Source organism: Pleurodeles waltl, chromosome 5 (genome assembly GCF_031143425.1).
Source record: "Pleurodeles waltl isolate 20211129_DDA chromosome 5, aPleWal1.hap1.20221129, whole genome shotgun sequence".
Classification (NCBI taxonomy): Eukaryota; Metazoa; Chordata; class Amphibia; order Caudata; family Salamandridae; genus Pleurodeles; species Pleurodeles waltl.
Genome location: NC_090444.1, coordinates 996515401 through 996538775, shown reverse-complemented (window position 1 = coordinate 996538775; position 23375 = coordinate 996515401). Strand labels below are relative to the sequence as shown.

The 23375-nt window shown below is 44.7% G+C and overlaps 1 protein-coding gene across 3 annotated transcripts in view; it reads left to right on the top strand.

The window, feature by feature from the left end:
• The window catches only part of MED23 (mediator complex subunit 23), a 409061-nt gene that overhangs the window by 121792 nt on the left and 263894 nt on the right, over positions 1 to 23375 (top strand). For all 3 annotated transcript variants that reach the window (XM_069235159.1, XM_069235158.1, XM_069235157.1), the window contains one exon: positions 9610 to 9855. In XM_069235159.1, coding sequence (XP_069091260.1) covers positions 9610 to 9855 — 246 coding nt within the window. The remainder of the gene's footprint in view (positions 1 to 9609; positions 9856 to 23375) is intronic.

The window sequence follows — 23375 nt, the reverse complement described above, 5'->3', positions numbered from 1 at the left end:
GGGCAGACAATCTCAAATAATTTGATATGCTGTACATTAGATGCCGCAGACATAGCTGCACGTGGGGTAAACATTAGTTTATTGCTAAAGAGACATGCATGGCTTAGATGATGCAGCTTCAAGCCAGAAATACAACAAGCTGTGCTCAACATGCCCTTTAACAAGGACACCACACTTAAGAAGCTAAAACAAGATACTGACACCGCAATGGCCATGGGTGCTCTTCAGTCTCGGGCGCATAGAGGCAATTTCCGTCTCCTAACATTTAGAAGCGGTTATAAAGAAACAACCTCTGAACTGTCTACCTCCCAACCAATGCAGCCCTGAACCTCTTACTCTGAAGGCTTTTGCAGAGGAGCCTAGAGAGGCAACAACAGTATAGGCTGAGGCAAGAACACTACCACCCATGGCTCTTCCTCATCAGCTAAACAATGACTGCATACATCTCCCGAAACCCCACACCAGACCGGTAGGGGGACGACTTCAGGATTACCTCACACAGTGGACATAAGTAACATCGGACCTATGGGTCCCTTCCATTATAAACATGATTATTGCCTGGAGCTCACTTCCACACAACCATACATTCCCCCTCACTCCTACAAGTTATCTCACAAACATCTCACCCTTCTAAAGGAAGAGGTCCAATCCCACCTCCTCAAGGGTGCCATAAAGTCTGTTCCATGCAATACCAGGGAACAGGAGTATACTCCCTATACTTCCTCATTCCTAAAAAGGGCAGCACACTCAGACCTATTCTGGATCTTGGACCGTTAAACCATTACATTCTCTTACAACACTTTCACATGGTTACTCTTCAGGATGCTATTCCACTCCTTCAACAAGGCGACTTCTTGACAGCTCTATACTTAAAGGACGCCTACTTCCACCTCCCTACCCACCCTGCACACCAGATATACCTGTGGTTTGTGGTTGCAGGAAAACATTATCAATTCAAAGTCCTGCCTTTTGGGGTCATGACTGGTCCCAGAGTAATCACAAAGTGCCTAGCTGTAGACTCGGCACATCTCAGAAGACAAAAGATACTTGTGTTTCTTTACCTAGACGACTAGCTCATCAAAGCCAGCACACTACAGCAGTTTCAATCCAACACTCAAACCACAGTAAACCTTCCTCACAATTTAGAGTTCACAATCAACTTTCTCAAATCCCACCTATAACCTCTTGAGATTCAGCCACATCTGGGAGCCATTATCAATGCAGATCTGGGGTTAGCATACCCTGACACAGCCCGCATTTTCAATTTTCAGTTACTGCTTCCCCAATTTCAGGAAAATCACTCTTACACTGTCAAAACTGTCATGTGTCTCTTAAGGATGATGGCATTCTGTATTGCCATCGCTCCTCACACCAGAATCCCTATGCGTTCCCTACAGCAGTGTCTCTCTCGTCAGTAGTCTCGGTCACAGGGTCACCTTCAGCATCTAATGTTGTTAGACCACCATACTCACTGCAATGGTGGTGCACCAACAACCTATTGAAAGGGTGGCCCTTTTCAAGACCCTGTGCCGCAGCTTATTCTGACCACTGATGCGTCTCTGATGGGTTGGGGCGCGCATCTTCGGGACCTTACAGTGTTAGGCCTCTGGGATCTCGGTCAACAAACCATGCACATCAATTATCTGGAGCTTCAGGCAGTATTCCTAGCCTTGAAAGCTTTCCTTCCTCACCTATCCCACAAAATTGTCTTAGTTTGGACGGAAAACATGACAGCTATGTATTATCTCCAGAAATAGGGGGGGACACTGTCATCCCAGTTGTTACAACTCACTCAGACAATATGGAAGTTGGCTCTTCACCACCACATTCACTTAGTGGCAGATTATCTCCCAGGAACGAACAGCAACTTTCCAGACCTGTTCAGGAGGATGCATGATCAAGTCCATGAATGGGAACTCGTCCAAGAAGTCCTTCGAAAATACTTCCAAAAGTGGAGAACTCCTCAAAATTACCTTTTTGCCACAGCAGAAAATGCAGAATGCCCAAGCTTCACATCCAGGTACCCACACCCTCTATCCAAGGGCAATGCTCTATGGATGAACTGGTCAGGGATATTTTCTTACACTTATCCACCTCTCCCGCTCATTCCATTCCTGGTCTGGAAAATGAGACAAACATCCATCACCATGATCCTTGTAGCTCTGACTTGGGGACAACAGCCCTTGTTCACGACATTTCTGGACCTCTTGCGGGTTCCCCACGAAAGGCTCTAACAGGCCAGATCTCCTCACACAGGAACAAGGAAAGATCAAACATCCAGACCCCAAGTCATTCAACCTTGCGATATGGCTCCTGAAGTCAATAGAGTTTGGTTATCTTCAGTTACCTTTGAAAATTATAGACATTCTTAAGGAAGCTTGTAGAACCGCAACAAGAGCATGTTATACTGCAAAATGGAAGCACTTTGTTTGCTACTGCCAGACCAAACCCATTAACCCCCTGTCCAGGACATTATTTGCTGTTGGCTTCTCTTGCAGAAAGCAAACTTGGCTTACACATCTATTTGTCTACATCTTGCAGACATAGCTGCATATTTACAAAACAGACAACATAGTTCCCTGTTCAGAATCCCAGTCACAAATGCCTTCATGGGAAGGCCTTAAGAGTCATCCCACCCAGATTACCCCGTGCACTAATCTGGAATCTTAATATCGTGCTTACTAGACTCATGGGCCCTCCTTTTGAGCCACTTCATTCATGCCCTACTCAGTTCCTTTCCTGGAAAGTGGCATTCTTAGTTGCAGTTGCATCACTCCAGGCCTTAACGTTAGAAGAACCTTTCTGCAGACACACAAAGACAAAGTGGTTCTTCGTATAAACCTACGGTTCCTACTCAAACTGGTTTCTAAATTTCATATTAATCCGATCATTGAGTTACCGGTTTTCTTTCTGCAGCCTGACTCAGTTGCAGAAAGAGCTCCTCACATTTTAGATGTCAAACAGACACTCATGTACTACATTAACAGGACTAAAGACTGCAGAAAAACTAAACAGCTCTTTGTGGCTTTTTCTGTTTCTCTAGGGTAATCCAGTATCTAAAAATAGTATAGCCAGATGGATAGTTAAATGCATGCAAACCTGTAATGCTAAAGCAAAAAGACAGTTACCAGTAACTCCTAGAGCACGTTCTACTAGTAAGAAAGGTGCAACTATGGCTTCTTGTGAAACCTTCTTTTAGCTGACATTTGTAAAGCAGCTACTTGGTCCACACCACATACATTCATAAAGCATTATTGTGTAGTTATACAAGCACATCAGCAAACCAATGTAGGGCAAGCTGTCCTAAGAACACTTTTTCAAACAACTGTAACTTCCACAGGCTAGCCACCGTTTTCATGGAGGGACTCCTTTACAGTCTATGCAGTGCATGTGCATCCACTGCCCCACATGCCATCAAGCAAAAAATGTTACTTACCCAGTTGACATCTGTTGATGGCATGTAGTGCTGTAGATTCACATGCACCCTCACTCCTCCCTGGGTGCCTGTTGGCTTTCCAGTTACCTTTTATTTGTATATATTTGTACACATGTAGATACATTTGTATGGACAACTCTTCTTTATACTTCCTCTATACTCTCTCTCTCACCTGCCTGTGGGAAAACAATCTGACAAAGGGCTTGATGCCCATGCGCTGTATCACTGAGAAGAAGGTGTCACTGAATCCTGTGACTCGGAAATGCTTCTTCAAAGAAAAAACTTGTAACACTCCGAATCCAACACTAGATGGCAAGAGTATGTAGAGTATGTACATCTACAGCACTACATGCCACAAACAGATGTCTACTGGATAAGTAACATTTTCCATCAATTACCTACTGGTAGTCGCCAGTAGGTAGATCTAGTAAGGATCTAATTTCCATAGGAAAGTGTTTTTTGTTTTGCAAATAACTTTGGCGGTGTTTGACAAATCTTCAAGAAATATAAAAAACTAGTTTGCCTTCACTTCGCCTGCTGTCTTGAGAGTTTTGGGGTGAAAAAGAAGGGGGTCCCAAAACACTTTCTCCCCATGCAATTTCCCATAGGGATTTCAGACATGACTACACCCGGACTGCTGGACGGAAGTATATCAAATTTCGCACAAAGGTAGGTCCTAGTCCAGAATGCTCCTTTTTTTAGGTTGAGCATAGCTGCTTTTCGACCTGTTGTTATCTATTCTGTGGGCTTTAACCACTCCCATCACTTTCAATTGTTCCTTGGCCTGCCTTTCAAAAATCCCTTGATGTGGTTGGTAAATGCTTTACGTTTGTCCCGCCTTGAGGCTGTTTTGTTATGCCGTGCAGACTGACTCTGTTACATGGATTACTGCATGATCGCCGATATACTTTACTGTGCGTGCACTCCTTTTTTACTTGTCTCTCCCCTTCGTGCTCAGTGGCGACCATGGCTCTTTGAAGTTTTGTACCGAGCAAACTCGATTGGAGGTATTGGAGCACTTTGCGTGGCTGTCAGTTACATCAAATTGTTCACACTTATCCAATGAGAGACATTTCAGTTTTGCTTTTGTCTGTCAGGTGGGACATTGCCTGTGCTGTTCTGTGTGTGCATGTGTACCTTGCTGCCTGTGCAGTGTTCACTTCTTGGTGTGTTCTGCCTGTGTGTTATGTTCAGTTTCATTCTCTTCAACTCCCTGGCAGCACCGTGCACTGAAGGGTCGGGTGCTCTCCTCTTCCTCCTGCTGTGTGCTGCTGGCTCGCAGGGATCCAGATGCCTTCACTTGTTTCTGTCTCCTTTCTCTTTCCTCAGGAACTGTGGCAGCTCCTGCCAAGCAAGAGCAAACTAACTCCCTTCCCAGCAAGCGCGAGTGTGAAAACTGCTCCCGCTTGCTGGAGCAGAGTTTTCATCCGTTTCCCTGCCCGCTGTCATGGTGGCTGGTAAATAGATGGAAGATTGCTCCGGCACACAGGGAGCTGCATATTTACCTTTGATAGTTATCTAAATTCCTTGATGGATGTGTTTGCATCTTTTAAGCGCAGTATCTTATGTATGTGTTTGGACCCGCCGAATATACATTAGTCTATGCAAGGATTTCCTGCCTTTTACCAGAGTGTTGGACAGCCGCACTCCCAGGGCTATAGGATGTTATTGCTTCTAGCACACAACAAAAAATGAACTGCTTATATTTCAGACTATATCAGAATTAGGAAATACAAATAAAGCACTTTTTTGGTGGAAACAAGTATTTGAATACACTTGAAACACATCAGTACACTAGGTGGTGACATTATTGTTTGTGCACTGTATAACTGTATGTCTGTGCAAATCTAATGGTCATTATAGTTGAAAATGTGTTGTCTGTAATGGCAATGGGCTATCCCACCATGCACAATCCACACTGCGCTACTCAGCCTTACACATTTCCACTCTACTCCAGTGTAACCCTTCCATTCAATGCCACGCCACACCATTCTGCGACACTCCACTCTACTGCATGCCTGATGTATGCCCCTCCACTCTAAGACACGCATTTTGACTCCACTCTATGCCACTTAACATGACACTGCACTCTACTGTATGCCCCTCAACTCAACACCACTTACCCCACTCCCCTCCAGTCTACCCAACTCTAATCTGCCCCATTCTACCGCACCTCAATCTACATCAAACTACTCCACTACTCCACTGTAGTCTACTCCAATCTACTGTCTGCCAGTCTACCCCACTCCACTCCAGTCTACCCCATTCCACTCCCACCTAATTTACCCCTCTACTCTACCCTAATCTACCCTGCTCCACTCCAGTCTACACCACTTCACTCCACCACAATCTACTGCATTCTACCCCACTACATGGCAATCTATCTTAATCCACCCCACTTCAGTCCACCCAATCTAACCCACTCCACTCTACCCCACTCCACCCCAATCTACCCCACTCCATTCCTTTCAAATCTTTCCCACTCCAGTCTACCCCAATCCAGTTCACCCCTCTTCACTCTTTCTCACTGAAGTCTACCCCATTCCACTCTACCTCACCCCACTTCACTCTACCCCAGGCTACCCCACTCTAATCTAACCCAATCTACCACAAACCACACCACTCCAAACTGCCCTACTCCATTCTACCCCAATCTATTTCACTCCAGTCTGCTCCTTTGCACTCCAATCTGCCCCACTGCACTCCAGTCTACTCCACTCCACCCCTGTCTCTGTCACACCACTCCAATCTACCCAGCATACTACACTCTGCTCCAGTGTACCCCACTCTGCCCCAAGCTACTCCATGCCAAGCCACTTAATCTACCCCACCCCACTCCACCACACTCAACCCCACTCCACCTCTCTCTAGTCTAACCAAATCTTCCCCACTCAAATCTAATACAATACACTAAAATGTAATCTGCTCCGCCCACTCCCCTATTACAATCTCTCCGCCCCACTGCACCCCAGTCTACCCTACTCTGATCTACCCTACCAAAATATTTCCCTCTCAAATTTACCCCAGTCTGCTTCACTCAAACTACTCCAGTCCTGTCTATCCCACTCTGCCCAGTTTTACTCCACTATGTTCCACTCCATTCTACCTCACTCTGTCCCATCCAGCCCACTCCAGACTACAGCTAATCCAGTTTATCCTACTCCAGTCTCCCCTACCCTATCTACCACAATCAAGCCCACTCCAGTCTACCACACTCCACTCAACTGCAGTGTGCCCCAATACGCCCCAATCTACCTCTCTCCACCCCAATCCACCCCAGTCCACCCCACTCCAGTCTCTCACTCCAGTCCACACAACCTGCCCCACTGCATTCCACCCTTATCTACCCCACTCCAATCCACCCAATCTATTGTACTCCAGTCTACCTCACTCCACTCCAGTCTATCCCGCTCCACTCTTCCCCATATACACCACTTAAGTACATCCAATCTATCCCACTCCAAGCTACCCTACTCCACCCCAGTCTACCTCATGCCATTCCACTCAAATCTATCCCACTCCAATCTACCCCAGTCCACTCCAGTCTACCGTACTCCAGTCCATCCTATCTACCCATTCCACTGTACCCCACCACACTGTACTCCAGTATAACCCAGTCGACCCTAATCTGCACCACTCCAAACTGCTCTACTCCATGCTACCCCAAGCTTCTCCACTTTACCCTGCACTCCAATATGCCCCACTGCACTCCAGTCTACCCCACTCCACCCCAGTCTACGCCACACCACTCCAATCTACCTCACCCACTATACTCCACTGCAATGTAACCCACTCTACTGCAGTCTACCCCAATCTACCCCACTCCAATCTACCCCAGTTAATTCCACTACCATCCAGTATAACCCAATTTACCCCACCCCATCCACTACGGTCTTCTCTAGTCTACCCCACGCTAATCCACCCCATTCCAATCGATCCTGGTCTACCCCATTACAATCCACCCCAGTCTACCCCACTCCAATCCCCTCCAGTCTACAAGGCTCCACTGCAGTCTGCCTCTAACCAACCCACTCCAATCTACCCCAAACTAACCCATTACAATCTACCCCAAACTAACCCATTACACTCCAAACAACCCAACTCCACTCTAATCTATCCACTCCAATCCAATTTACCCCACTCAACTACACCCTACCCCACTCCACTCCACCCTACCCCAGTCTACTCTGCTCCACTCAAAGCTACTAAGTCTACCTCACTCCAGTCTACCCCACTCCACTCTAGACTACCCCATTCCACCTCACTTTTCTCCACTCTACCTCACTTTTCTCCACTCTAACTAAATCTACCCCACTCCAATCTAAAACAATCCTCTCAAATCTAATCTACTCCACTTCATTCCAATCTATCCCACCGCACCCCTATCTACCTGGCCCATATCTACCCACTTAAACCGACCCCATTCTACTCCACTCCAGTTTACCCACTCTTCCTCATCTTACTCCACCTCATTCTACCCAATCTAACCCACTGCAATCTAACCGAGTCCACCCTAGTCTACTCCATTCCACCTCAGTCTACACCACTCCACACAATTTTACCCCTCTCCAGTATCCCGTCCCCTTCAATCGATCCCACTCAACTCCAATCTACCCCACTCCACCATAATCTTCCTCACTCCCAATTTATCCCACTCCAATCTACCCCAGTCCAATTTATCCCACTCCACTCTAATCAACCCCATTCCACTCCAAGCAAATCTACCACACTCTACTTTACCCAGTCCACTCCAGTCTACCGCAGTCCATGCATATCTAACTCACTCCACCCCATTCCATTCTACCCTCCCCATTCCACCCCAATCTCCCTGACTCCTACCTACCCCATCCCAATCTGCCCCAAGCCAATCTACTCCACTGTGCCCCACTCCATCCTAATCTACCCCTTTCAGTCTACCCCAGCTCCAATCTACCCCAGCTCCAATCTACCCCACTATATTCCAATCTACCCCACTCCAATCCACCTAGTCTACTCCACTTGAATGTACCTCACGCCAGTCCACCCAGTCTCTCACTCCATTCTACCACACTGCACCCAATCTACCCCACTTCACTCCAATCTAGCATACTTCACTTTTCCCCAATTTATCTCACTACACTCCAACCCACTCACTCCACCCCAGTCTATTTCAATCTACCCCATTCTCCTCCGCCATGCGAATCTGCCCCTTTTCCCCCTGCTCCAGTCTCCCCCTGCTCCAGTCTACCTCAGCTCCAATCTACCTCACTCGATTCCAATCTACCCCACTCCAAACCACCCACTCTACTCCACCCTAATCTACTCCACTCGAATCTACCCCACTCCAATCCACCCAGTCTGTCCCACTTCATTCTACCACACTACACCTAATCTATCGCAATTTACTCTTTACCAATCTACCCCACTCCAATCAACCCCACTCAACTCCAATCTACCCAACTCCAGTCTGCCCCTCTCCACTCTGCCCTACTGTACTCCACTCCAGTCTACCTTACTCCAGTCTACCTCACTCTACCCATTACAGTCTACCCCATTTTAATCCTCTCCACTCTACCCCGCTCTGGTCAACCCCTGTCTACCCCACTCCAATTTACTCTACTTCAGTCTACCCAAATTTATCTCACTGCACACCACTAACCTTTAGCCATGCCGAATAGCAGCCACACTGATGTACAACATGGTTAAAACACATTGCCAATATCTCTCGCATAGGCAAGACCTATATGCTTTGCCAATGCGTGTATTCCTTTTTGCTGTGCATGTATTTAACATTTAGAATGCACTTTTAGAAACCGTAGAGGGTCATTTTGATTTTGGATGGCCTTCTTTTGCATTATTTTTACTTGGTAGTAGATGCCTCTCTTGTTGTGACTGCTCATGAACTAGGCAGTCTTGTTTGTGTTTTGTGCTAAAGTGCAGCTAGATCGTTTTATTATTTTTATATTTCTCTTAACACCTTTAACTGCACTGCGAAAAAATTTGATATCTGAGTAAATTAGAAGACATGTTCACTCTAATTGTTCTTGATCTGGGGCATTGCTCCTAATTGTTAGTTGCCATCAGCCTTGAGTTACATGACAAGCTGCTTATTAAGACTCGTATTACAGATACTGATTCTTTTTTTGCCTCCCCCCCTCAACCCCTTAAAACCCAACCATGATTTTCCACAACAGGTTCTTGCAGCAGAGTTTGAGGAATAAAAGTTTACAAATGAACGATTACAAAATTGCACTGTTGTGTAACGCCTACTCCACAAATTCCGAGTGTTTTACGTTACCCATGGGAGTTCTGGTGGAGACGATTTATGGTAACGGAAATATGAGGATCCCTCTTCCTGGTACCAGCTGTTTGGCTTCTGGATCTGTTACTCCTTTGCCAATGAACCTCCTGGATTCACTCACTGTTCATGCAAAAATGAGGTACTTTTTTATACTTATGTAATTGTTTCAGAGCATGATTACTCTTATATTACCTATCCGGAGAATTAAAGTGAAGTTCTTTTGATTGTTTATTTTCTGATGAATGCAGACCATGAAACCCAAGAGCTACATGGGACTCTTACATACCACTACCTACCTCTTTTTACATCCTTTTGTTCAGTGTTGCAATGATGCTTCTTCTAGTTGAAGAGATGATTTGGCTTTTGAATGTGTCAGTGCAGTTGTCATGGCTGCGATGACATTTTTAATAATATTTACTATTTGAACAATATAAAGCCTCTGCATACATTCTCTTATTACCATTGACTAATAATGCTTCATATGGAATGACAAACATCCCCAATATGTGGCTCTTAATTTAATTGTTTTTAACCGATCTGATATTAAAAAAATACCTTGATAGTGTTTTAGGCTGGAAGGAGTCTCACATGACCTTTCCTCTAATGCCATTGCGTGGATACCTGCATGACATTAGTCTTAATGTCATTAATCACAAGGTGATCCTCATTTTTACAGTATTTTAATCCTTCCGTGGGAAAATGAGTTTTATGTGAAGTGGTTGCATGTTTATTAACAATATCAAAAAATATAGACTGGTGTCCATTAAAGCACTGCCCTTTTAGGAGAGACATCTCTTGAATCAAATTGTGTTTCTTTATTCCTCATTTGTCATAATTGAAGAAGAAGTAATGTATGTGTTTCGACACTAATTGTTTTGTAGTAATTCTTATCATCTGGTTGCATGTTACATGGGCACCACGCTTGGATTTGTGGAATGTTCCATTGCAGATTCCTGTGATGTTGCCTTACTTTCAATGTAAAGGTCCTACTTGACAGAGGGAGAAGAGATGGGATGCATCCAAGCTACATATGTGTGGAACCGTTTTTAGGTCAAACCTTCGAGAGCATGTGCTCTATCTTGCGAGACTCTTGATTCTGATAATGAATTTGGAACCCGCCCATTGCTTACCACTCGTTGGTACCATTGTCTATCTTCTTACTGCCTTCTCAGTGTGAATCTCTTGCATGCAGCACTTCCTTTTATTGTTGTGGTGCAGGGACCAAGTACTGATTAATTAACTTTCATTAGTGTACCTCCACTGACAATCTTTTGCCTTTCTGAGTTTTAAGTGGGAACTCGACCTGGAGGTACTGGAGCGCCTAACATGGACACCAGTTACTTTACAAAAGGACACATTCTGTCTTTTTATGTTCTGTTAGGCATGGAGAGATGAAGAGATTTACACAGAATGACAGGATGTTAAGTCGATGCTGAGACTCAAACCTGTATCTCCAGCTCCAAAGTCGGCAGCTCTGACCCTTACACCAAATTCTCTGCTACTGGTTGTGCTGGAATTCAGATAGCATCATAGCTCTTAAATATGACTTCTTTTTTTTTTTATTTTTTTTTTTATAGTAATCCTCAACTCCCTCCTAGTTTCTTTACAACAGTTCCTGGATAGTTTTTACAGCCCTGTTCAGTCCTCAAAGTTGCATGGTCTTTTGTTTATTTGTATATTACCTAATTTGTCTCCTGTTCCTACACATAAATATAATGAAAACTTGATAATTTGTGCAGCTTTTCATACTTTCAGCAGCATGTACAACTGGGCATTAAATCTTCACTATTGATTGTGCAAAAACTTGGGAATTGCGTTATTTACAAATGTTTGTGAATCAGAAATGAGATCAGACTGAGTTGGGGTTCTCCACATTGCACGGGTTTCCCAACACCATTCACCTTGCACAACCCTGTGAATGCACGTTTGTGTAATTGTAGCTAAAGCTTGCCCTGCAGCACCTTCTGATACTCTGCTAATTAATTCAACTTGATAATAAAATCATTTACAAATATTTGTTGTTTTATGTGCGGGTGAGAAGGTTACTCACCTTTCCAGGACATTAAACAAAGCACCTTCATTTTTTTTTTTTTTTTGGCACAAGCTATTAAGTGATTCGCCAAGAATCACAGGATGTCGAGGTGAAACCGACACTTGAACCCGCTTCCCCAGTTCCAACTTTGGTACGCCACTTCCTCTACATAATTCAGCAGTAGCGTAAGCAGTAGCCTCTGGCCCGTTGGTTTAAGAGGGGAAAATGCACGCTTCTTTATTAAAGTGCAAGCAAACTGTTTTTGAGCCATCACTTTCCTGTAGGATGACTGACGCACCACAGCAGCATTATGTTGCTTTTGGATTTGCTGTGGACAACCTAGCCATGCCAAGCTGCTTGTAGGCTCACTGCATCTTCCCTCACTTTTAAGAAATGCAGTTGTTGCCTTTTAGGAATTAGGTAGGTCCTAGTAAACCTCTGAATTGTAAGGCATGCTGTCAAGTTTAAGAGAGAACTTTTCTGTTCAAAGTAATGTCTAAAGCATTCTGAATTGTCAATGCTGAACTGACTTGCATTTTAAGGATTTTCTGTGCTCTGTGATCTCAGTATACTGCTTGAATGCAGATCCGTGCTCTGTAACCTCTGTATGCTGCTTGCATGCAGATCGTGCTCTGTATCCTTGGTATGCTGCTTGTATGTAGATCTGTGCTCTGTATGCTCTTGGTAAGCTTCTTGTGTGCAGATCCGTGCTCTGTTTCCTTGGTATGCTGCTTGTATACAGATCTGTGCGCTGTATCCTCAGTCTGCTGCTTTCATGCAGATCTGTGCTCTGTATCCTTTGGTATGCTGCCTGTATGCAGATCCGTGCGCTGTATGCTTTTGGTATGCTGCTTTCATGCAGATCTGTGCTCTGTATCCTTTGGTATACTGATTTTACGCAGATCCATGCTCTGTAGGCTCTGTATGCTGCTTCTATGCAGATCTATGCTCTGCATCCTTGGTATGCTGTTTGTATCTTCGTTATTGTGCTTGTATGCAGATCGTGCTCTATATCCTTGGTATACTGCTTGTATGTAGACCCATGCCCTGTATCTTCGGTATGCTGCTTGTATGTAGATCTGTGCTCTGTATCCTTGCTGCTTGTATGTTGATCCATGCTCTGTATCCTCCGTATGCTGCATGTATCATCGTTATGGTGCTTGTATCATCGTTATGGTGCTTGTATGCTGATCCATGCTCAGTATCCTTGGTATGCTGCTTGTATGCAGATCAAAGCTCTGTATCTTCGATATGTTGGTTGTATGCAGATCCGTGATCTGTATTCTCAGCATGCTGCTTGCGTGCAGATCCGTGTTCTGTATCCTTGGTATGTTGCTTGCGTGCAGATGCGTGCTCTGTATCCTCGGTATGCTGCTTGTATCGTTTTTATGGTGCTGGTATGCAGATCCATGCTCTGCATCCTCCGTATGCTCCTTGTATGCAGATCCGTGCTCTGTATGCTGCTTGTATGAAGATTGTATGCTGCTTGATCCCCAAGAAGAAGGGAAGACTGTTTTCCCTGTACCGGGGAGGGATCCCCGGCAACGACCACACGTTGGAGGGGCCAAGCCCTCCTCCATCGCGCTTATAGCGCTCTCGGCACTCCCGCCTCGCGGGAGAAGGAAAGACTGTTTTCCCTCTACCGGGGAGGGATCCCCGGCAACAACCATATACGTGGGAGGGGCCATGCCCTCCTCCATCGCGCTTATAGCGCTCTCGGCACTCCCGCCTTGCGGGAGAAGGAAAGACTGTTTTCCCTGTACCGGGGAGGGATCCCCAGCAACGACCACACGTGGGAGGGGCCAAGCCCTCCTCCATCGTGCTTATAGCACTCTCGGCACTCCCGCCTCGTGTCCTTCGCCCGTCATCGACCGGAAGAGGCTGGGCTGGGCCCCCTCCCTGAAATTTACTTTGTCGCCTTGGTTTGGATAACGTGTATCCGGCTGGATTTTGGTCAGGTACCCCATTTTTTTGCCGATGAGCGAGTAACTGCATTCATTATAGGCTAATTCTACTACTTGTTTCTCTACTGGTAACTCAGCAAGGTTTTTATACTTCTTCCAGTGTTTTAAGTTTACTGAATTTCGGTATTGACTGAGTTTTTTAAAGTTTTTGTCATATAACTTGCATACGCTCTAGCCTGCTCCCTATAGGTAACAAGTCCCTGTTTGAGATTGTGAATCCTTCCCGTACACGTCGGCTTAGCCACAGTTACTGGATAGTAGCGCTTCAGAGTGGCTATAGTTCATACTTCAGTACTAAAATTCATATCAGGAGCATTGGGCGCGATTGATAAACAGATTATAAATGTTGAAGAAAGAATTTTAACCCAGAGAGGCCCGCTGAAATTTTTAGATAACCATAATAACCCCTTACCCTCAGAAGTAGTTTCTCAACCACAGACTAACTTTCTAGGAAGTAGGGAATATCCAAAGGGCTCAAATGGATGTATTCACTATCTAATTGAGACCATCTCAGAGGCTGATGATTCCTCACCCCCGCACCAAACGTACAAGGAAACCTAAAGCCGCCCGAAAGAGTAGGGCTCTTACCCCCGAGTCATTAGAAATAAGCATTCATAACAAAAATGGAGACCGACTTACGGAACAACCTTTAGTTAATCCTCCCAATGCAAAATCCTCCCAGAAGAAGACTCTTACCATAGTAAAAGCAAAAACTAACATCTCAGACCCCATCATTGCTTTGGAACAACTAGTCAGGACGTCTTTTGAGTTATTGACTAAACGTCTAACCCAAGAGAAGGAAAACGTGGAGTCGATACTTAATTTAGTAAAGTCTCGTACCTCAGTTTCAATTTCCATAACTCCTCATTCTGGTAGCGATATAGATTCAAATCGGAACTCACACCTTATTAAAGAGCAACAACACCGTCCAAACATCTCATTAGCTAATCAAGGCCACTCAGAACTTTGTACCCTTTCAAACCGCACCAGTAGTTCCCAATCATTAAATGCACATAATAAGAGCTCAGAACTTCGTAACATATTGAAACCATCTCCATCAAAAGATGCATTAGATCTTCCTCCTGCAGCAACTCCTTATGTAATAGTCCTTGCAAATGTTCCTATCATTCCTGCGGAAAATAGGGAAACATGGACGTCACTCAGAAAAAAAAACCTTAACTGGATAGGAACACACATGGAACCTGGCATGGTAGATACCCTTTTTGAAGACTCTAAAATTGTCAGGAGAGTGAAATGGGTGGGTAGGTCTCATAAAACATTAGGGGGTGATTGTGTAGTACTTTCATTCAAAACCCCAAAATTGGTCGAGCATATTTTGAGAACTTTATGCCCACGACAAAAAACTCGGACCATGGTATCTTTTTGCTCCCCCTGGGTTATTTTTATAAATCCAGGGGGAGGTCTGAGCAACCCAGTATAGAGCCCACAAACCAACAAGGTAGCATTGAAAGGAATTATTTAGCCCCTACCGAAAACAGATTTTATGCCCTCCCCTTGGAGGAAGTCGATTGACTGATGGTAGATTATGTTGAGGGTAGGTTGCCGACCATAAAGATGAATTTCCCCCCCCCGACCACCTGAATAGTGTAGCTGAGCAGGAGGGGGAGTAAAGAGGAAGAAACAATTGTAAAACAGAATAGAGCACTACAAGACCCTACTGATGACTCACTAGCAGGTAGAACTCCTGCGCAACTATTTATACCCGTAACTATTTTCACACCGTATACTGTGACGGAGACTACGATACCTACATCAACAAGGAAAGCAGGGCTTCCTGTCCCCCGGGAATGGGTCCAATTATTTCGGGGGATAAACTTGTTTTTTGGAATGTGGCAGGTCTCTGCAATAAAATTGAAAACGAGGTTTGGCTAGAATTTATTAGATCTTTCTCCTGTGTGTGTTTACGGGGGACTTGGACTGTAGACCCTATCCATATAAACGGATACAGGACATTTCACACTCCTGCATTCCCTTCGCCACGGGGCAGGGCGAAAGGCGGCCTTTGCACATACATTTCCAATAAGTCCGATTCACTAAAGGTGTCTAGCCTAATCTCTAATACGTACTATCAACTGATTATATGCGATTTAAAATCTGGAGCGCATTTAGTCATTATTAACTTCTATAATAACCCTCCCTTACAAAAGATTTCACATATCCTTACACAATTGCAGGCTGATCTGGATCGTGTATGTAATCACTCACATAAGGAGACTTACATCATCTGGGGAGGTGATTTTTACATTCATTTGTGTCCTAAATACATGAGAACGTTTGCAGCCTGGGTGTAGGAGGAAATGATGATTTATTTCATTTTAGCCATAATCACCTTGGTAACATGTTAAATGACATATTATTTAAATTTGATCTTTCTTTCTGTAATGGTCTAACTGGCAGTAACCTTTAGCTCAAACCCACTTTTAATGGCAGAGGTGCAAACACCATAATAGACTTCATACTAATATCTAATAACTTCACTTTTGGTGCAGCCGACTACAAAATATATGACATTGCGCTAAGTGATCACTATCCCCAAAGCATCCACCTCGAACTGCCGCAAGTGATAAACAAAAACAAGAGTGCAGTAGAAAATGCAGCAAACGTTGAATTGGGCTCAAGAAATGGGTATTATATATGTTGGTCTCAGATTGACCCGATAGGAACAGCTGTTGAGTGACTACTCCAATGAGGTTGAAATATTCCTCTCAAATAACATCAGAGCTCAGGACTGCATTAGTGCATTTACAGCAATCACCATGGGAATTAAACAGTCTCTTACAGCAAGCGCGGGTAAATCTAGACCACAGGGAAACAAAGGGTGGTTTGATACTGAATGTACACGTGCCTATAGGAAACTCAGACTGTACCTACATAGTCAAAACCCAAACAAGCATGAGATCACTATCCTTAGGCACAAGTACAAAGAGGCCATAAAAAATAGGAAAAAAGACATAAAAGATGAGGCTTGGAATAATCTTTGAGGCAAGTATTCAAAATAATAACGCTAAATTCTGGAAGATAGTAAATTCTCCTTTACTGGATGAGGGCATGTCACAGAGAATTGAAATTGCTATTACTGACGAGGATTGGGTGACCCACTTCTCCAAAATATACTCTTCGGGAAAGACAACCTCTGACATAAATGCACACAGAGTGGATCTCCAGCCTATCACTCCACCGTTTAGTTTGAGAGGTCATAAATATCAGCAAGAGTGGGAAAGCACCAGGCCCAGATGACATCTATAAGACCAACGCACCACTTTGGGGCCCCTTATTGACACACGTTTTACTAGCCTGTTGTTACACAGCCTTTATCTCGACCTGGGCGGAGTCCATCATTGTTCCAATTTTTAAAAAAGGCGACCGACAAAATCCAGCATGTTATAGACCAATCTCACTACTAGATTCCCTTGCAAATATTGCAGGACGTATTGTGCTTAACAGGCTGCGGGAGTGGACGGAAGCTAATAACATATTAATGGACCTACAATTTGGCTTCAGATCTGGATTAGGGACTGTGGAACAGGCCCTGAACTTAGATATGTTGATCGGCAAATACATGAAGGCCAAGCCAGGTTCCCTATATCTTGTATTTGTAGATTTGACCTCGGCGTTTGATTGCGTAATTCATAGCAAACTTTGGTCCATCTTGCTGCATATGGGGGTAGATAATACAATAGTTCACTTTATTAGGGAACTATATTCCGGAGCAACAGCTAGGTTACGTTTCGGGTTCCAGGGGGAGTGTAGTCCCTCCTTCTCTGTAAATTGGGGGGTACGTCAAGGCTGTGTTCTTGCACCTCTTTTGTTTTCTCTCTACATCAACGAACTAGAGGCTGTCTTGTCCACAGAATGTAGAGATCTCCCACAACTTGGCTCCCGACAGATTCCAGCACTAATGTACACTGACGATGCTGTTCTCATGGCACGTACCCCATTAGCTTTGAGGCGATTATTGTCAATTTTTGGTAACTATATGGAAGATCTAGGCCTCAAAATCAACCACTCGAAAACCTATACGATGACCTGTGGCATAAAACCCGCTAACAAATCTCATATTTCATTAAATGGCGCTAAATTAGATGATACAGAAACTTTCTCATACTTAGGAATTATGTTTGACAACAAAGGCACTTGGTCGCAAGCTATCAATTCCAGGAAATTACTTTTTACGAAAACCATTATGGCTGTAAAAAACTTCTCCAAAAAAGTTGGTAGGACTACGCCTAAAGATATGCTGACAATTTATAATGCCAAATGTGTCTCTGTTGCAACGTATGTGGCAGGCCTATGGGGACATAGGAAACGTAATGTCCTGCAGTTAGTAGAAAATGATTTTTTTAAATGTAGTGTTCCAAAATCTACCTCAACCATGGCATGTCATTCAGAACTGGGGGTAACATACATTTTAGACTTATTAAATATTCAACCAATTTTACAAAGTTTGGACTTCTGAATCCGCAAGCCTAAACAGGGCTATTATTGCAGATGCACAACCACTAAACTATTAGTCGAAAATCTCCTGGCTGGACTACATAAAGAACTTCTTTATGGCCTTGGGATATCCAGAGTTTTATCATACACCAGAAAAAATGGAAAGATTTTCTAGGAAAGATTTGAAAAAAAATGTCTCTCTCCCATCTGGCGGACCGAAGGTGGGCAATAGAATCAAGGAAATCAAGTGTGATGAGGAATCTTCTGCTTCAGCAATCGGACGGCATGGAACCATATTTAAAGTACGTTCTGAACCCTAGGCATAGGTATGTACTCACACGCTTAATACTAGAGACATTTCATCGACTTATCAGCTTTCCCTTTACTAATGATTGGAGCCCAGTGCTGGGAAAATGTCACTGATTTTAAATAAGATCAAAGTACAATGCATACTGTTTTATTTTGCACATTATTTTGTGATTCAAGGAAAACGTTTATTATACCACTTTTAAAACCCTTGCAATTTACACAGTGTCGCCCTGCTTTTCTCTATCTGCTGACTCTTCCATCAGTTCAAATTTGCAATGCCTTAGCGGTTTATCTGTGTGCAGTTACGAACTCTCGATCACGCCTTTAGTGTAAATTTAGGAGTTCTCCTATGTATAAATGATTTTAGTAATGTCAGTAACTTTTATCTCCTAAAATTCTGTTTTTATCTCCCTTACTGTTATCAGGGTCTTTTAACGTGTAATTGATTTTAGACTTTTGTTGTAAACTTTATGACACCGTGTTAACTTATAGAAGTTTTATTTATTCATATTAAGTGGAAGTTGATTGGCGTTGTTTGGTATATTTATGTGCTTTTAGGATTGTGATAAACAATCGAGTAAAGTATTTTGATGATGATGATTGTAGGAAGTTGGCTCTGTATGCACTATTTCAAAGTAAGGAATAGTATGCACAGAGTCCAAGGGTTCCCCTTAGAGGTAATATAGTGGCAAAAAGAGATAATACTAATGCTCTATTTTGTGGTAGTGTGGTCGAGCAGTAGGCTTATCAAAGGAGTAGTGTTAAGCATTTGTTGTACATACACCAGCAATAAATGAGGAACACACACTCGGAGACAATTCCAGGCCACTAGGTTTTTGTATAGAAAAATATCTTTTCTTAGTTTATTTTAAGAACCACAGGTTCAAATTTTACATGTAATACTTTAAATGAAAGGTATTGCAGGTAGGTACTTTAGGAACTTTGAATAATCAAAATAGCATACACAGTTTTCAAATAAATCACATATAGCTATTTTAAACCTAGACACAGTGCAATTTTCACCGTTCCTAGGGGGAGTAAGAGTTAGTTAGTTTTTGCAGGTAAGTAAACCACCTACGGGGTTCAAGTTTGGGTCCAAAGTAGCCCACCGTTGGGGGTTCAGAGCAACCCCAAAGTTACCACACCAGCAGCTCAGGGCCGGTCAGGTGCAGAGTTCAAAGTGGTGCCCAAAACGCATAGGCTTCAATGGAGAAGGGGGTGCCCCGGTTCCAGTCTGCCAGCAGGTAAGTACCTGCGTCTTCGGAGGGCAGACCAGGGGGGTTTTGTAGGGCACCGGGGGGGACACAAGTTAGCACAGAAAGTACACCCTCAGCAGCACAGGGGCGGCCGGGTGCAGTGTGCAAACACACGTCGGGTTTCCAATGGAAATCAATGGGAGACCAAGGGGTCTCTTCAGCGATGCAGGCAAGGGGGGGGCTCCTCGGGGTAGCCTCCACCTGGGCAAGGGAGAGGGCCTCCTGGGGGTCACTCCTGCACTGGAGTTCCGATCCTTCAGGTCCTGGGGGCTGCGGGTGCAGAGTCTTTACCAGGTGTCTGGATCTGGGAAGCAGGCAGTCGCGGTCAGGGGGAGCCTCGGGATTCCCTCTGCAGGCGTCGCTGTGGGGGCTCAGGGGGGGCAACTCTGGCTACTCAGTCTCGTAGTCGCCGGGGAGTCCTCCCTGAAGTGTTGTTTCTCCACAAGTCGAGCCGGGGGCATCGGGTGCAGAGTAGCAAGTCTCACGCTTCCGGCGGGAAACGCAGTCGTTTTAAAGTTACTCCTTTGGAAACAAAGTTGCAGTCTTGGGTGAACAGAGCCGCTGTCCTCGGGAGTTCTTGGTCCTTTTAGAGCAGGGCAGTCCTCTGAGGATTCAGAGGTCGCTGGTCCCTGGGGAAAGCGTCGCTGGAGCAGTGCCTTCAGAAGGGGGGAGACAGGCCGGTAGAGCTGGGGCCAAAGCAGTTGGTGTCTCCGTCTTCTCTGCAGGGTTTTTCAGCTTAGCAGTCCTTCTTAGGTTGCAGGAATCTGAGTTCCTAGGTTCTGGGGAGCCCTTAAATACTAAATTTAAGGGCAGGGTTTAGGTCTGGGGGGTTAGTAGCCAATGGCTACTAGCCCTGAGGGTGGGTACACCCTCTTTGTGCCTCCTCCCAAGGGGAGAGGGTCACATTCCTATCCCTATTGGGGAAATCCTCCATCTGCAAGATGGAGGATTTCTAAAAGTTAGTCTCACCTCAGCTCAGGACACCTTAGGGGCTGTCCTGACTGGCCTGTGACTCCTCCTTGTTATTCTCATTATCTCCTCTGGCCTTGCCGCCAAAAGTGGGGCCGTGGCCGGAGGGGGCGGGCAACTCCACTAGCTGGAGTGCCCTGTGGTGCTGTAACAAAGGGGGTGAGCCTTTGAGGCTCACCGCCAGGTGTTACAGTTCCTGCAGGGGGAGGTGTGAAGCACCTCCACCCAGTACAGGCTTTGTTACTAGCCACAGAGTGACAAAGGCACTCTCCCCATGTGGCCAGCAACATGTCTCGAGTGTGGCAGGCTGCTAAAACCAGTCAGCCTACACGGGTAGTTGGTTAAGGTTTCAGGGGGCACCTCTAAGGTGCCCTCTGGGGTGTATGTTACAATAAAATGTACACTGGCATCAGTGTGCATTTATTGTGCTGAGAAGTTTGATACCAAACTTCCCAGTTTTCAGTGTAGCCATTAGGGTGCTGTGGAGTTCGTGTTTGACAGACTCCCAGACCATATACTCTTGTGGCTACCCTGCACTTACAATGTCTAAGGTTTTGCTTAGACACTGTAGGGGCACAGTGCTCATGCACTGGTGCCCTCACCTATGGTATAGTGCACGTTGCCTTAGGGATGTAAGGCCTGCTAGAGGGGTGACTTATCTATACTGCATAGGCAGTGTGAGGTTGGCATGGCACCCTGAGGGGAGTGCCATGTCGACTTACTCGTTTTGTCCTCACCAGCACACACAAGCTGGCAAGCAGTGTGTCTGTGCTGAGTGAGGGGTCCCCAGGGTGGCATAAGACATGCTGCAGCCCTTCGAGACCTTCCCTGGCATCAGGGCCCTTGGTACCCGGGGTACCAGTTACAAGGGACTCACCTGGATGCCAGGGTGTGCCAGTTGTGAAAACAAAAGTACAGGTTAGGGAAAGAACACTGGTGCTGGGGCCTGGTTAGCAGGCCTCAGCACACTTTCAAATCAAAACTTAGCATCAGCAAAGGCAAAACGTCAGGGGGTAACCATGCCAAGGAGGCATTTCCTTACAATGATGATGATTCCCAAGAACTTCTGCCTCTGGTAAAGCTGCACATGATATATAGCAAAATGACACTAGATCACAATTTGAGGGAGAGCTGTCTTGGCCTGAACATCCTGTATTGGGCTTGTAGGATAGTTGCAGTGTTCTACTACAGGTGCATTTGTTTCCTGATCAAATGTCCCCTCATTGCAGCCTGCAAGTGAGTGCAACCTTCCTGCTTTGCTACATGATGCACTTCTGTCAACTGTGTTGTTTTTGAATAAAGATTACAGCTTTTTCAGATCTCATCTTTCTTCAGTATTGATGATGTCCTTGCCTTATCCCCACATTAGCCTGGATTCTCGTGATGGCATGCTTCAGCTTTTAGAACTTTTTTTTTCTAGTTATGTAAGCGTGATAAAAGGCTTGAATTGTTACTGCAGATTTGAACACAAGAGCTTCTTTCTTCCTTGCTTCCTTTTAGACTTATTTAACTTATCCCCTTTCTCCCCTGTTTCTTCTCCCCCTCCCATTGCCCTGTATCTCGGTGCCTTTGCATGACGCTGCCGTCAGAATGTTTTTTTTTTTTTTTTTTCCCCATGCCACACTCCAATGCTTTCTTTACCCTATAAATTTGTTTTCTGTGGTCCATTTTAAGCTCTCTCTCCATTACTCCCCCAACATAATTGCTCTTGGTCCTAGTCTCTTTCTCCACTTTCTCCTATCTTTTGCTTTTTCTATCCTTCCTACTGTTTCATTTCCCTTTACCCTCACTTGTACTCTTTCTTGTCCCTTCCCCTCTGCCCCAGTCTCTGCAATTGGGACCTAAAAAGTGCTCTGAAGTGGCCAGCGCTAACCGCTTTATGCCCCCTTTTAAAATAATTCGCTTATCTACCCATCTCCCCCCATTAACCACCCCAGCTGAGTGCCAAAGCCAAAAGCTTGTCCATGAGCGAGACCTTTTTGCTTTGCCAATGGTTGTTCTTTGTGGTTGAGTGAAGTAATCTGGATGCAATAACCATATGACGTTTTGGGCACTTCTTTCTCATGGATACCCAGCCCACACAGATCTATATATCCTTTTTCTGGTCTGGATCCTCAAATTTTGAAGCAATTAACTTTCACTGATGCTAGATGGCACGGCCCGATCTCCTTATAAACATGAATTGGCTCAGCTGTAATTAGTGCAGCAAAGGGTATATATGGTCCCTGACCACAGGTGTTGCCATTTCCTTTTTATTCCTCCACGCATTCTCTATCCAGCCCAACTGAGTTTTCATTGGTTCTCCTTTGATAGTTCTGACTATTTCCCAATTTTTTAGACATATCCCTAGCTAAATCTTTGGATTTGAAAGTCTTCGAGGCGTGTTACAGGTCAGTGAAAGACGTGCACTCACACTGTGGTTTTTGGGTAACTCCCACAATACTACATCATGCAGATTGTATACAAATACACTGTAAGGCCATCCAGTAAAGGGATACCAAACAGATCATGGCATCCTTGAGGGAAATGCCACTTCCCCTTCCAGAGGTATGAGTCATTCTAGATCTCAAAGGAGTTGCTTGTTTCTAGCAGGCATATGAAGTGTATGAAATATCTCTATTATCAAACCATGAGAAGAAAAGAAAGGATTCCAAGGAAAGATTCTCCTTTTCAG